Below are 15,418 nucleotides of genomic sequence, written 5' to 3' on the forward strand. Positions count from 1 at the left end.
GGCGGAGTGGGATTTGTAATGTACAATGGACTTACGCAGAAGTTAGGTTGGTATAGAAGACAAAAACGTTAGAATCAAGATTTCCCTCTAAAATCCCTAAAATTGCCCATAATGTATAGCATTATATTGTCTTTCAATTACTCCAAGATAGCTGGCTTTTCCTCCATTTTTGGAAGGGATTGCTTTTTCTTCATCTAATCAACAGATAAAGTCATTGGCTTAGGTTTGGAGGCCATGTTTTTTGGGGGAGAAAAATTGTATCTTTAAACACTGAACAGAAGCACGTAGAGTTTATTTCTCTAAGTTATAGATGTGTGTGCAGTGTGCTGATAAAGCAGCCAGCACAGTGCCTGGAACACAGTGGGCGCTGAGTGCCTGGAAGCTAGCATTATTCCCCAGTACATGGCACTTCTCTTGGCCACTTCCACATATTGCCATCTCTCTGGTGCCTTGGTCCACCACTTTCCTCACCTTCTCTCACCCCGAAGGTCCTTTCTGCTGATCTGAATCTTACCTGATTTTTCTCCCTCTCAGCCCACACTGATCTTACCCTGCTTCATGTGATTCCCCCAGCTTTGAGAGTTTGGACTTCACAAAGGCAGTGTGCTCTGTGGAGTTTTGTCTCCCCCACAGCTCTTAGCACAGATTTGAGTCTAATGTGGGGCTCAGTGAGTCTACTGTGGGGCTCAGTGGTGGCTGAGTTAGGGGTTTCTGTAGCCCTCTTCTTGTTCTATATAATGAACACCCCCAGGGCATCACGGAAGCTGAGCGAGAGGCTTTTGAGCTGCTCCCGGATGATGAGCGCCAGTGCATCAAGTGCAAGACCACGTGCTTTCTATCAGCCCTAGCCTGCTATGACTGCCCAGACGGCCTTGTCTGCCTTTCCCACATCAATGACCTCTGCAAGTGCTCCAGTAGCCGGCAGTACCTGCGGTGAGCAGGGGGCCTACCTGGAGGAAGTGGGCTGAGGAGGGGGATGCAGAACTGGGCCAGATGTGCTCTTCCCTGCCCTCTTCCTCCAGATATCGGTACACCTTGGATGAGCTCCCTGCCATGCTCCATAAGCTGAAGGTCCGGGCTGAGTCCTTTGACACCTGGGCCAACAAAGTGCGAGTGGCCCTGGAGGTGGAGGATGGGCGGAAGCGCAGTGAGTGATGGGGGGACGGAGGGACTCCACAGGCAAGTTCTATTCCCTTTTCTTCTGTACTCCCCCACCCGCTTCCTCTGCCTTTACTCAATACTGCCTACTCCTTGCTGCTCTCATTCTCTCTCCAGGCCTTGAAGAGCTGAGGGCACTAGAGTCTGAGGCCCGTGAGCGGAGATTTCCTAACAGTGAGCTGCTGCAGCGACTAAAGAACTGCCTGAGCGAGGCAGAGGCTTGCGTGTCCCGGGCTCTGGGGCTGGTCAGCGGCCAGGAAGCTGGGTATGGAAGCATGAGGCGTTGGGCACAGGTAGCCTGCTGAGGAGCCAGCACCTAGGAGAAGGACTATGGCGGGGGGAGGGGTGGACTCTGAGTACCATTAGGCAGATGACATCAGCAGGAAGCTGACAAGCACTGCAGTTGGAGGCGTTGGGGAGGGCAAGGAGACCAGGCAACTAGAATGGAGGGGAGCGCCCCAGTGCTAAGAAAGCTAGGAATGTTTCTTTTTATCAGTACCTGAAGGTACTGATTTCAGAGAGGCCGAGGGATTTTGTGGGCAGGGAGGTGTTGTGGGAGGTTTAGGGACAAGAAAAGGACACAGAAGCATAAACTGATCATAGAGTTCACAGTAGAAGATGGATTAAAATTGTCCAGCTTCTGTTACCATCAATTTCTAAGCTTCCCCCACCAAATATATATTCCTCTCTTCTAATTCTTTCCCCCCATCATATGAACTTGCATGTATCTTAAAACCCTCCCTCTAACCTGGGCATTTGTGGGGAACTGTGAAGTATGAGAGGTCAAGGTGGGCAGGGATGAGGAAAGGTGTTGGGCCTTAGCACAGAGATGGAGGGAGGGGACTGGGTTTGGACTTGAAACCCTACATGTGAAACTCCATAGCCCCTACAGGGTGGCTGGTCTACAGATGACCCTGGCTGAGCTCCGAGCCTTTCTGGACCAGATGAACAACCTGCCTTGTGCCATGCACCAGATTGGGGATGTCAAGGTGAGGAAGGGTGGACTTGAAGTGCTGCTGAGGGATCGGGGTGGGGGGTTGGGGGACCTGAGCAGTAGGCCATTCTTGGCTTCTTTCAAAAGTTGCAAGTATTTGGGCAAGACAGGATGCACATGTGAGAATAACAGGAGGTAAGAGGCAACGGGTTTTTAGCAAATTGCCTCTTAGAAATGGGATTTGAGGGGCAGGTGACAAGGGTACAGGTACAGGATGCATAGTCAAGGGAAGGTTTCCTGGTGGAGGTGGAAGAGGAGAAAGGAAGTAACAAGGATGTTTGTGGGCCTGGAAAGCTGAGTCAAGTTCAGGAAGGTAGAGGAGTGGGATGGAGAGGGCAGTGGACACCAGTATGAGTGTAGAGATTGTGAGAAGGCCAAGCATAGCAGAGCATTTTTAGGACAGAGGGTCTCCTGATGCTATACATCAAAATCCTCTGGGGACTTAAATAAAGCACAGGCTCCTGACCAACCCCTATTAAGAATCTCAAGGAGTGGACCCAGAGATCTGCATTTTAACAGATGCCACAGGGTATTCTATCGGGCAGTGAGTGTTGGGAACCACTGCTTAGGGCCTGGCAAAGGAAGAGAGCCCAGCCCGTGCTAGGCTCTCCTCGCAATTACTGGAGGGTAAGAAGGTAGGTAGGGCAGGGGTACGTAGTGGTGGAACTTCTGTGTGAGCCCTGCTGAGGATTTTGTTCTTTATCTGTGTCCTGGTAGGGTATTCTGGAACAGGTGGAAGCCTACCAGGTTGAAGCCCGTGAGGCCCTGGCCTCATTGCCCTCCAGTCCGGGGCTCCTGCAGTCCCTGCTGGAGAGAGGGCGGCAGCTGGGGGTGGAGGTACCTGAGGCCCAGCAGCTCCAGCGGCAGGTGGAACAGGCGCGATGGCTGGATGAGATGAAACGCACACTGGCCCCCTCAGCCCGAAGGGGCACCCTGGCTGTCATGCGGGGACTGTTGGTCGCGGGTGCCAGTGTAGCCCCTAGCCCTGCTGTGGACAAGGCCCGAGCTGAACTGCAGGAGCTACTGACCATTGCTGAACGCTGGGAGGAGAAGGCCCATCTCTGCCTGGAGGCCAGGTGGGTCTAGCTTCTTCCCCTCCCTGCTCTACCGCAACCTTCAAAGTTTAGCAGAGAAGCTGAAGATGATTCCCATGGGTGGCCTTGGGCACCAGACTCCTGTGTTGGTGTATTGACTATCCTCGCCTTTTTTGTTTCCTATCTTTTTTTTTAAACTCCATAGTACACGTAGAGGCAGAGATAGTCTTACGGAGAAGCAGAGATGGACAGATACAGAGCTATATAGAGGACTAGCTCCACAGGCTGACGTGTGCACACACTCACAAGCACAAGTACCAAAAGGCAGATGGACAGGTGTCAGTAGAAAGACACCATGCATGGGACAATCTGACAAAGTGCAGCACCAGGTTAATACTGCAGGTTGTGTGTGTAGGCACTGCCAACAGGCTGACAGACTGGTGGACAAGCAGAGGCATGGAGGTATGGCAGAAGTTGGGTGCGTGCAATCTGGAGCAAGCAGGGACTGACAGCCATGCGTAGGCAGAATACAAGCAAATAGGCCCAAGCAGCAGCCCCAGGGGCTCATATCGCTGTATCTGGAAGTCAGGCTGGGCTTCTGGTTAGGCAGACCACCCCACACTGAGGCCTCTCTTTTCCCTACCTTTAGGCAGAAGCATCCACCAGCCACGCTTGAGGCCATAATTCATGAGGCAGAAAACATCCCTGTTCACCTGCCCAACATCCAGGCTCTCAAGGAGGCTCTTGCTAAGGCCCGGGCCTGGATTGCTGATGTGGACGAGATCCAAGTGAGGACCCTGTTGCACACCCCCCCCCGCCCCCGCCCCGTTTACCCGACACCTTCAGTCCAGCTGGGAGAGATGGCATACATTGCCTTGCGCTGGGTTGAGTTGGGTTGGCTAGAGAGAGGAAGGGGTCACAGCACATCGTGAGGAGGCAAAACGTGCTTGGTGAGCATTGTGAAGAAGGGTTGCAAGGCTGGCCTGAGGGAAGTTAGGATGCTGGTTAGGATGAGAATGGTGGGGGGCAGGGAGGATAGAAGAGGCAAACCACAACAAAATAACTAGTCTGGTGGTCCTGGGGACTGACTGGATATCCAGAGGCTGAGCCAATGGATGTAGGAGTTGTAAGAGAGAGCCAGGTGGGTGTGCCTTCCTTAGGATGATCCCTGTTTTTTCTGCCTCAAGACTGATTCCAGTCTGTCTTCCCAGCTCAGGGCCAGGCACAGAGTAGCATCATAGATGTTGGCAAGTTGAACTGAGCTTTCTCTTGCCCCTGTCCCAGAATGGTGATCACTACCCCTGCCTGGATGACTTGGAGGGCCTGGTGGCTGTTGGCCGGGACCTACCTGTGGGGTTGGAGGAGCTGAGACAGCTAGAGCTGCAGGTACTGACGGCGCACTCCTGGAGGGAGAAGGCCTCCAAGACCTTTCTCAAGAAGAATTCTTGCTACACTCTGCTGGAGGTGAGGCCTAGGACCCTGACCCACAGCCTCTCCTGCCTCTGGCCCAGCTGTTGAGACAGCTCATATGAGTGGGGCTTTGGGGGTGCTGGGCAGGGGAGGGAGGGGGTGGGAGTGAGGGGAAGCCTGGACATTCCTCCTTTGTCTGCTTGCCTCAGGTGCTCTGCCCATGTGCAGACGCCGGCTCAGACAGCACCAAGCGCAGCCGGTGGATGGAGAAGGAGCTGGGGTTGTACAAATCTGACACAGAGTTGCTGGGGCTGTCTGCGCAGGACCTCAGGGACCCAGGCTCTGTGGTAAGGAGCTTGGGCCCAGATGGGGAGAAGAGCCTGGTGACAATAGTGTCTGAGCCAGGTGGCCATGAGCAGCAGACTGCTTGCTCCCTGGGCCTCAGTTCTCCTGGTTTGGGAGTGGGGTATTCATGGTGCCAGAGAAGGAGGGTTGGGGTGCTGACCTCTCCTCCCCTGTCCTGGGCACGGCAGATCGTGGCCTTCAAGGAGGGGGAACAGAAGGAGAAGGAGGGAATTCTGCAGCTGCGTCGCACCAACTCCGCCAAGCCCAGTCCACTGGCATCATCAACCACAGCTTCCTCTGCAACCTCCATCTGTGTGTGTGGGCAGGTGCCAGCTGGGGTGGGAGCTCTGCAGTGTGACCTGTGTCAGGACTGGTTCCATGGGCGATGTGTGTCGGTACCCCGCCTCCTCAGTTCCCCAAGGCCCAGTCCCACCTCATCCCCACTGCTGGCCTGGTGGGAGTGGGACACCAAATTCTTGTGTCCGCTGTGCATGCGCTCACGGCGCCCACGCCTGGAGACCATCCTGGCACTGCTGGTAGCGCTGCAGAGACTGCCTGTGCGGCTGCCTGAGGGTGAGGCCCTGCAGTGCCTCACAGAGAGGGCCATCAGCTGGCAAGGCCGTGCCAGGCAGGCTCTGGCCTCTGAGGATGTGACTGCTGTGTTGGGACGGCTGGCCGAGCTTCGCCAGCGGCTGCAGGCTGAACCCAGGCCCGAGGAGCCCCCTACCTACCCTTCAGCCCCTGCCTCTGACCCTGTCAGAGAAGGCAGTGGCAAGGATATGCCTAAGGTGAGCTGCACAGCCCAGCTCTTTCGCCCTCAAATTCCTGTCTCCTAGCCCTCACCCTTACTTAGGCTCCAGCCCTGTCCCTGCTCTATGACTTTTGGTCTCCTTTGGCCTGGCCTCCCTGCCCCGTTCTGCCTCCTCTCCAGATCCCTGCAATGCTCCATGCCGGCAGCCTGTGTCTGCCCTCCTCCCGGAGGTGGAGGGTCCCAAGTCTGAGGTTGTGGGGGAGCAATCGGGCCTGGTTCTTCAGTTACCGCTACCTGTCCTTGCTCTCTTCGGCAGGTGCAGGGGTTGCTGGAGAATGGAGACAGCATGACCAGTCCCGAGAAGGTAGCCCCGGGGGAGGGCTCAGGTAAGAGAGGTAGGTTTAGGTGTGGGTAGGCTGTTTATTGGATTTCACCAGAGTGACCCACGTGGTCCTCGGCTCTGTCGTGGGGGGTACGACCGGGAGCAGCCTCTAACCCAGCTTGTCCCCGCAACCCCTCAGACCTGGAGCTGCTGTCCTCGCTGTTGCCACAGTTGACTGGCCCTGTGTTGGAGCTGCCTGAGGCAACCCGGGCCCCCCTGGAGGAGCTCATGTTGGAGGGGGATCTGCTTGAGGTGACCCTGGATGAGAACCACAGCATCTGGCAGCTGCTGCAGGCTGGGCAGCCTCCAAACCTGGAGCGGATCCGCACACTTCTGGAGGTGAGGAGAGGAGGGATCATGGGCAGGGATGGGAGGTCAGGCCAAGCAGGCAGGGAGCCCAGGCCTGACCACTGTCCCGCACTTCTCTTTGCCCGTTGGTGATCACAGCTGGAGAAGGCAGAGCGCCATGGGAGCCGAGCACGGGGCCGGGCGCTGGAGAGGCGGCGGCGGCGGAAGGTGGATCGGGGTGGGGAGGGCGATGACCCAGCCCGAGAGGAGCTAGAGCCAAAGAGGGTACGGAGCTCAGGGCCAGAGGCCGAGGAGGCCCAGGAGGAGGAGGAGCTGGAGGAGGAGACTGGGGGTGAGGGCCCACCCCTGCCCACCACTGACAGCCCCGGCACCCAGGAGAACCAGAATGGCTTGGAGCCGGCGCTAGGGGCCAGTTCAGGCTCCTCGGCCCCTTTCTCCACTTTGACTCCCCGGCTGCACGTGCCCTGCCCGCAGCAGCCGCCTCAGCAACAATTGTGACAGTGGCTGAGCCTAGCACAGACCCCAACAGAGACCCCTTGGCCTCAAGGATCCTCTTTCTGACCATCAGGCCTGCTTCTTGGGAGGTGGGCGAGTAGGGGGGATGGCCACCCCCCCACCCCAGCCCATCCCCGAGTCCCTTGACTTTTATATTCTGACTCCAAGGTATTGTTCAGACCTCAGCTCCTGGGGGCCGGCCCCTGGAGTCCCCCTCCCTGGTAGCCTCTAACCAGCATTCCCAGACACCTGAGGCAGATAGACAGATGGGCAGGTGGGCAGGGGGGTGGCTGGGGCTGGGCCGGCACCATTCCAGAGACACGGCCAGTGCATATGCAAACTGGGGGAATCTCCTCTCCCTTCTCTCCCCAGTTGTGGCCCTCGCCAGGCCATGCTACACTAACCTCACCTCTCCCTTTCACTCTTTCTCCTCCTTCCCCCCTTCTCCTGCCTCCCTCCTCCCTTTGCCTCCTTCTCCTCCCTTCCCCTGACTGTTCCACCCAGGAGGAGGAAACTTCACATAGCTGTGCTCACAGTTTTTTATTTTAAATGAATTTGGCTGGGGAGCTGAGCAGGGCTCCCTGTGATCTGAAGAAAGCTTTTGGTGCTTGTCCTCACTACCACCTTGATCTTCCCTCCATGTCCTGCCCTGTCTCCTTTCCTCCTCCTGGGTTCATGTTGTAATAAAAGAAGATTGTTGGTGTGTAATTAATTTGTTCAAAAGAAAAAAAAAGCAAAACAAGAAACTTGGTTCCAACTGAAGCCTATTTTAATTTTATTTTATTATTTTCCTCTTGTTAGAAATAAAACCCTTAGCAACATTTTTTGGAAACATGTTTCTGAAGTGCATTTCTCTGTGGTGGGGGAGAACAGTGTCAGATACTATTTTAGGCTTTGTGGGCCAAGAGGAAAAACCAAGTGGATAACCAGTGTTCCTAAGGCCATATACTGAGTACTTTATCCTTTCTCCTTTCCTTTTTTTTTTTTTTTTTTTTTTTGCGGTACGCGGGCGTCTCACTGTTGTGGCCTCTCCCGTTGTGCTGTTGTGGAGCACAGGCTCCAGACGCGCAGGCTCAGCGGCCATGGCTCACGGGCCCAGCCGCTCCACGGCATGTGGGATCTTCCCGGACCAAGGCACGAACCCGTGTCCCCTGCATCGGCAGGCGGACTCTCAACCACTGCGCCACCAGGGAAGCCCCTAGAGGAACAGAATTTTAAGGATGAATTTCTGAATTGGTTCTGGGGTTTCTGGAATTGGCTTTCTAATCTGATTAGATTTTAGAGACACTAATGACTATCCCAGTAGTAAAGAGAGCACGGATATTCCATGGCATGAACTGCTTATAGAGATACACAAAATATTACCAGTGGATACTCATAATCAACCACTCATAAGAAGCAAGGATCTGGGTGACTCTGTATTTTTGAACATGTTTCTTAAATTAATGACTATAATGAGCTTGGCTGGTTGCTCCTAATGTTGCTCTACAAAGTGGGGAAAGTAAAGACCAGCTCAAGGATTTGAATTCCCAGCACAAGAGCCACATAAATGACCTGAAAGCTTCTAGGTGTGCCCTGGAGACCCTTATCTCCTGTAGTTGCAGGGCTGAGATTGCTGAAAATCAAACCCAGAATCTCATCCTGCAACTGGCTGAATTTCAACACAAGTTGAATTCCTGGCCTTACAGGGTGTGTCCCCTGTTAAAGTGAGAGAGCATGGATGGGGAACGAATAGGATCCTGAAAGTTGGAATGGTGAGCCCACGTCTCCTTGAGGAACACTGCCAAAAGTTCATACTGTTAATCTTTCTCTCAGCCTTCCCCAAAGGGACCTACAGCCTTTTACCAGGGTAACCGTGCATTGAGTAAAAGGAAATAATCAGATCTTTGGGGGACTACTGGACACTGGCTCTGAACTGACACTGTTTCCAGGAGACCACTCTGGTCCGCCAGTCAGAGTAGGAGCTTATGGAGGTCAGGGGATCAATGGAGTTTTAGCTCAGCTCTGTCTCACAGTGGGCCTCGTGGGTTCCCAAACCCGTCTTATGATTCTTTCCCCAGTCACAGAATGCATACTTGGAGTAGATCTACTCAGCAGCTGGCAGAATCCCTACATTGTTTCCCTGACCTGTGGAGTGAGGGCTATTATGGTGGGAAATTGTAAATGGAAGCCACTAGAACTGCCTCTACCTAGGAAAATAGTAAACTAAATGCAGTACTGCATTCCTGAGGGATTGCAGAGATTAGTTTCACCTTCAAGGACTTGAAAGATGCAGGGGTGGTGATTCCCATCATATCCCTATTCAACTCTCTTTGGCCTGTGTGGAAGACAGATGGATCTTGGAGAATTGACAGTGGATTATTGCAGGCTTAACCAGGTGGTGACTCCGACTGCAGCTGCTGTACCTGATGTGGTTTCACTGAGCAAATTAACACATCCCTCGGTACCTGGTATGCAGTTATTCACCTAGCAAATGCTTCTTCTCCATCCCTGTCCATAAGGCCCACCAGAGGCACTTTGCTTTCAGCCAGCAAAGCCAGAAATACACCTTCACTGTCCTACAGTTGTATAACAACTCTCCAGCGCTATGTCATAATTTAGTTTGCACGTAGCTTTATCACCTTTCCTTTCCATGTGATATCACACTGGTCCATCACACTGATGACATTATGCTGACTGGATCTAGTGAGCAAGAAGTAGCAACTACTCTAGACTTACTGGTAAGGCATTTACACATCAGAAGGTAGGATATAAATCTGACAAAATTTAGCAGCCTTCTATGTCAGTGAAATTTCTAGGGGTCCAGTGGCATGGGGCATGTTGAGATAACCCTTCTAAGGTGAAGAGTAAATTGTTGTAGCCGGACGTCCTACAACTAAAAATGAGCCACAGTGCCTAGTGGGCCGCTTTGGATTTGGGCTACAACATAGTCACTTGGGTGTGTTACTCTGGCCCATTTACCAAGTGACCCAAAAATCTTCTAGTTTTGAGTGGGGCCCAGAACAAGAGAAGGCTCTGCAACAGAGCTAGGCTTCTGTGCAAGCTGCTCTGTCACCTGGGCCATGCCATCCAGCAGGTCCAATTGTGCTTGAAGTGTCAGTGACAGATAGGGATGCTGTTTGGAGCCTTTGGCAGGCTCCTATAAGTGAATCGCAGCCCAGGCCTTTAGGATTTTGGAGCAAGATCCTACCATCATCCACAGATAACTACTCTCTTTTTGAGAAACAGCTCTTGGCCTGCTACTGGGCCTTAGTAGAGAATGAACACTTGACCATGGGCCACCAAGTTACCATGTGACCTGAGCTTCCCATCATGAACTAGGCATATGTGACCCACCAGTCATAAAGTTGGGCGTGCACAGCAACACTCCATCACCAAATGGAATTAGTATATACAATATATGATTGGGTCCGGGCAGGTCCTGAAGACACAAGTAAGTTACATGAAGAAGTGGCCCAAATGTCCACGGCCCCCACTCCTACACTGCCTTCTCTCCCCCTACACTGCCTTCTCTCCTGCACCTATGGCCTCATGGGGAGTTCCCTACAATCAGTTGACAGGAAGAAAAGTCTCAGGCCTGGTTTATAGGTGGTTCTGCACAACATGCAGACACCACCCTAAAGAGGACAGTTACAGCACTACAGCCCCTCTCTGGGACATTCCTGAAGGACAGTGGTGAAGGAGATTCCTCCCAGTGGGCAGAACTTTGGGCAGTACTCCTGGTTGTTCACTTTTCTTGGAAGAAGAAATGGCCACACGTGATTACATATCGATTCATGGGCTGTGGCCAATGGTTTGGCTGCATGGTCAGGCACTTAGAAAGAACATGATTGGAAAATTGGTGACAAAGAAATTTGGGGAAGAGGTATGTGGATAGACCTCTCTGAATGGGCAAAAACCATGAAGATATTTGTATCCCATGTGAATGCTCCCTAAAGCGTGACCTTAACAGAGGAGGATTTTAATAATAAGTGGATAGGATGACCCATTCTGTGGACACCAGTCAGCCTCTTTCCCCAGCTACCCCTGTCTCATCGCCCAATGGGCTCATGAACAAAGTGGCCATGGTGGCAGCAATGGGGGTTGTGCAGGGGCTCCGCAACATGAACTTCCATTCATTAAAGCTGACCTGGCTACGGCCACCACCGAATAACCCATTTGCCAGCAGCAGAGACCAACGCTGAGCCCCCTCTACGGCACCATTCCCCAGGGTGATCAGCCTGGTGGCAGGTTGGTTACACTGGACCACTCCCATCACGGAAGGGGAAGCATTTTGTCTTTACTGGAATAGACACTCTGGATAAGGGTTTGCCTTCCTTACACTTAATGCTTCTCCTAAAACCACTACCCATGGACTTACAGAATGCTTTCTTTTATGTACCATGATGGTGTTCCACACAGCACTGATTCTGATAAAGGAACTCACCAAAAGTGCAGCAATGGGACCATGCTTATGGAATTCACTGGTGTTACCATGTTCCTTACCATCCCAAAGCCGCTGGCCTGATGAATAGTTGAATGGCCTTTAGAAGAGTCAGTTAGTTACAGGGTCAGTTACGTGGCAATGCCTTGCAGGGCTAGAGCAGTATGTGGCGTTGTTTCTCCCATAGTCAGGATTCATGGGTCCAGGAATCGGGTAGAAACAGGAGTGGCACCACTCAAATTATCCCTGGTGACTCACTAGCAAAATGTTTGCTTCCCGTTCCCATGACCTTATGCTCTGTTGGCCTAGAGGGCTTAGTCCCAAAGGGAGGAATGCTTCCACAAGGACACACAACAATGATTCCACTGAACTGGGAGTTAAGACCAGCTGCCCCACCACTTTGGGCTCCTCATGCCTCTGAATCAATAGGCAAAGAAGGGAATTACTTTGCTGGTTGGGGTGACTCATCTCGACTACCAAGGGAAAACTGGGCTGCTACTCCATAACAGAGGTAAGAAAGACCATGTCTGCAACACAGGAGATGCCCTAGGTATCTCTTAGTATTATATATCCTGTGATTAAACTAAATGAAAAACTACAACAACCCAATCCAGGCAGGATTAGTAATGGTCCAGATCCTTCAGGAATGAAGGACTGCGTCACTCCATTGGGTAAAGAACTACGACCAGCTGAGGTGCTTGCTAAAGGCAAAGGAAATACGGAATGGGTAGTGGAAGAAGGTGGTTATAAATACCAGCCATGACAATATGGTCATTTACAGAAATGAGGACAACTTTCATGACTAGTGTCTCTTTATTTTGATATATATATATATATATAATCTTTGTTTTCTTCCCTTTCTTATCCCCTTATCATGTAAAATAAGATGTATTCACTTTATATCATAATATTTAAGTATTGTTAACTTTACATCATAGTATTTAAGTTATGGGATGTCAAAGAGAAGAGTAAACATCATACAAGGACTTTACCTCCTCTTCTGAGGAAGGGGTTCGTGCAGTTTTGGTTGTATGCAGGATAGTTGTATCATGTTAGGTGGAAGGATAACCTTTTTATTATCTTCATTTGGAGATTAAGTGTGATTTAAGGAGATGCCTATGAATGTCAAGTTGACAGGGGGTGAAGTTGTGATGGTTAATTCTATGTATCAACTTGACTGGGCCACACACTGCCAGCTATTTGGCCAAACATTATCCTGGGTGTTCCTGTGAGGGTGCTCTGGGATGAGATTAACATTTGAATTGGTAGACTGAATAAAGCAGATTGCCCTCCCCAATGTGTGTGGGCCTCATCCAATCTGTTGAAGGTCTGAATAGAACAAAAAGCCAGACTTTCCCCAGATTAAGGGAGAATTCTTTCTGCCTGACTGCCTTTGAACTGGGACATCAAGATTTTTCTTGCCTTTGGAGTCGAAATGAAACATTGGCTCTTCCTGGGCCTTTGGATGGGAACTACACCATCAATTCTCCTAGGGCTCCTGCTTGCCCACTCACCCTACAGATCTTGGGGCTTGTCAGCCTCCATAATTGTGTGACCCAATTCCTGTAATAAATACCTCTGTCTCTCTCTCTGTCTCCCTGTCTCTCTCTCTGCACTCCCCCCCCACATTCTATTGGTTTTGTTTCTCTGGAGAACCCTAATACAGATTTGGAAACAAATATTTTTATAAATTAAATCTATTTATATGTTAGGTTCTCAAAAATGATATTTAATATTAGGATGCATGAAGAGTACTTAAAATGAACTTCACTGACATTTAAAAAATCCACATGTGGTAAATGAAATATTAATTTTTGGTTAACTTCATAATGAAAATTCTAAAACTTTTAAATATTCAAAATAAATATTACTTATACTCACATATGAACATATTTTGAATAACAGCGTTTTTGAAGTGATAAGGGCCTATAACAGCCCATTCTGACTTAATTAAATAATCCCATTATTATGTTTTCATATTTTTTTCTAAAAGTAAATGATAACCCAGAATGAAATTCCATCAAAAATCAGCATTTGGTGCATTGTTAACATCAAAATCCAGTAATACAAAGAGATGGGGAAAAAGAGAAATTGGGGAGAGAGAGTGACAGAGAGAAAGTAGAGAGAGAGAAATAAAGAATAAGAGAAGGGACGGAGGAAGGAAGAAAGGAAGGAAAGAAGGTAGGGAGAGAGGGGAAAGAGAGAATGGGAGATAACAACAGAGAAAATAAACAAAATTAATGATGTTCCTTATAGCAGCACCTACTAATAGATGCTGATGATTCTGATAAGATATAACTTCCATAACTTCTGTATTACTAGAAAAAAATTAAAACCCTAGATTGAATCTAATAAAAATTTAAATATTACACTTATGCACACAAAACAAATTATCTTGATGAGCAGGAGCAAAGTAAAAATCATATTAAGTGGAATGATTCCCAGAGAAGGTCAGAGGAGTGTTGCATAGTGCAGCCTGCACAGAGCCGCTCTCTGATGGTGGAAGCTACGCATGGAGTCTTTCCTGGCAGCATAATAATCATGGGATCTAGAAGTTCACAGAGAAAACCACGCGAGTACTGTACTGTTCAAATATAGTTTCAAAATATTTTAAAACCGGTTTAAAAAACCAGTTGTAAATGTTAGAGATATTTTTAAAACACTTGTCATTATTTTTAAAGTTACAGCTATCAATAACTCCCACCCGTGGAACTGATTTGCAGCACTGTAGGGTTCCTGGACACATGTGCTGGGAAAATCCACTTTAAGGAGTGAAGGCTTGTATTTTTGCCCTTGGAAGCTTCTCATTTGAAGAGACATACGTTTAGTTTTTTGCCTTTTCTTTTTGGGTTTAATGCTGTGATGAACACCCTCACATATGTCCCCTTATATATGTGTGTATTTCCCTAAGATTTATTATACTCAGGGGCAGAACTGTTGGGTCATACAGTCTATGCATATTTCATTTGGCAAGGTACTGCCAGACAGCCTTCAGAATGGCTGCCCAAGTCCACACTCCCACCAGCCACACAGGTGGGTTTATAGGTCCTTAGAGCCTCACCAGCACTTGGCATTATCCTGCTTTCTAATTTTGTCAGTCTCATAAATGTAAAGTTATATCTCACGGTTATTTTAACTTCTCAGATTTCCAATGATCTTGAATACCTCATCATATATGCTGTTGGTTTTTCAAATTTCTTCTTCTGCAAACTGTCTGTTCTATGCTTTGCCCAACTGGTGGTGGTGGTCTCTTTTTTGTTGATCCACAGGAAGCCTTTGGATACTCTAGATATTAAATCCCTTGTTGATTTAGACATTGCAAATACCTTCTCCCAATTTGTAGGTTATCTCTTACCTTTGTCCATAGTGTCTTTCATCAAGCACAAATCCTTAATTTTGATGTAATCGAATCAATCAACTCTTTACCATATGCATTATAGTCTTGCAGTTTTATCTAATAAGTCATTCCAAGCCCCTAGGTCACAAAGATATCCTCCTACAATTTCTCTTATTAACATTAGAGTTTTATCTTTCACATTTAGGTCCTCTATCTAGAGTCCATTTTTTTACATGGTGTGAGGCAGGGGTCTGGTTTTATTTTTCTCCAAGTCAAGAGTCAGTTTTTTCAACACCATCAACTGAAGCAACTGTCTTTTCTCCATTGACACTAGGTTCCTTTGACACTTTGACACTAGGTTCCTTTTCTCCATTGACACTAGGTTCCTTTATAGTCACAGGTCTGTATCTATGCTGTTCTATTGGTCTACTTTTCTATTTTTGTGCCAATGCCACACTGTTTATATTACTAAATTCAAAGAAATAAGAAAGAAATGATAATAAAAAGAAATGATAAATAAAAAGAAATGATAATGATAAGGCAGAAATAAATGACATAGAGAACAACAGACAATAGTGAAAATTGACCAAAGCAAAACTGGTCTTTGAAAAGACTCATAAGGGAGACAGACCTCTGACAAGAGTGATCAAGAAAAAAAGGGGGAAGGGGGAGAAAAATGCAAAAGCAAAATGCAGAATTAAGTTCTTTTAAAAGACGAATTATGAATGATATGCCAATGAATTTGAAAATCTGGATGAAAAGGATACATTCTTAGAAAAA

At 49.1% G+C, this 15,418-nt stretch overlaps 1 protein-coding gene and 1 long non-coding RNA gene across 8 annotated transcripts in view; one reads left to right on the forward strand and one right to left on the reverse strand.

Moving 5' to 3' along the window:
• Positions 1–7,021, forward strand: part of KDM5C (lysine demethylase 5C) — a 31,776-nt gene extending 24,755 nt beyond the window's left edge. For 2 of the 7 annotated variants that reach the window (XM_060002303.2, XM_060002305.2), the window contains exons 15-26: positions 752–933; positions 1,023–1,147; positions 1,276–1,423; positions 2,042–2,147; positions 2,870–3,228; positions 3,836–3,974; positions 4,471–4,650; positions 4,806–4,943; positions 5,130–5,729; positions 6,009–6,087; positions 6,214–6,413; positions 6,522–7,021. In XM_060002303.2, coding sequence (XP_059858286.1) covers positions 752–933; positions 1,023–1,147; positions 1,276–1,423; positions 2,042–2,147; positions 2,870–3,228; positions 3,836–3,974; positions 4,471–4,650; positions 4,806–4,943; positions 5,130–5,729; positions 6,009–6,087; positions 6,214–6,413; positions 6,522–6,881 — 2,616 coding nt within the window. In that variant the 3' untranslated portion in view covers positions 6,882–7,021. Of the gene's footprint in view, positions 1–751; positions 934–1,022; positions 1,148–1,275; positions 1,424–2,041; positions 2,148–2,869; positions 3,229–3,835; positions 3,975–4,470; positions 4,651–4,805; positions 4,944–5,129; positions 5,730–6,004; positions 6,088–6,213; positions 6,414–6,521 lie in introns of all 7 variants that reach the window. The other 5 variants (XM_060002301.2, XM_060002304.2, XM_060002308.2 and 2 more) reach the window with 3 other exon arrangements.
• Positions 7,022–7,869: 848 nt separating this feature from the next.
• The window catches only part of LOC132418448 (uncharacterized), a 35,510-nt gene continuing 27,961 nt past the window's right edge, over positions 7,870–15,418 (reverse strand). The window contains exon 3 of the long non-coding RNA XR_009517997.1: positions 7,870–8,076. This is a non-coding gene — a long non-coding RNA (uncharacterized lncRNA). The remainder of the gene's footprint in view (positions 8,077–15,418) is intronic.

The sequence above is a fragment of the Delphinus delphis genome, chromosome X, assembly GCF_949987515.2.
Source record: "Delphinus delphis chromosome X, mDelDel1.2, whole genome shotgun sequence".
In the NCBI taxonomy this organism is placed as follows: Eukaryota; Metazoa; Chordata; class Mammalia; order Artiodactyla; family Delphinidae; genus Delphinus; species Delphinus delphis.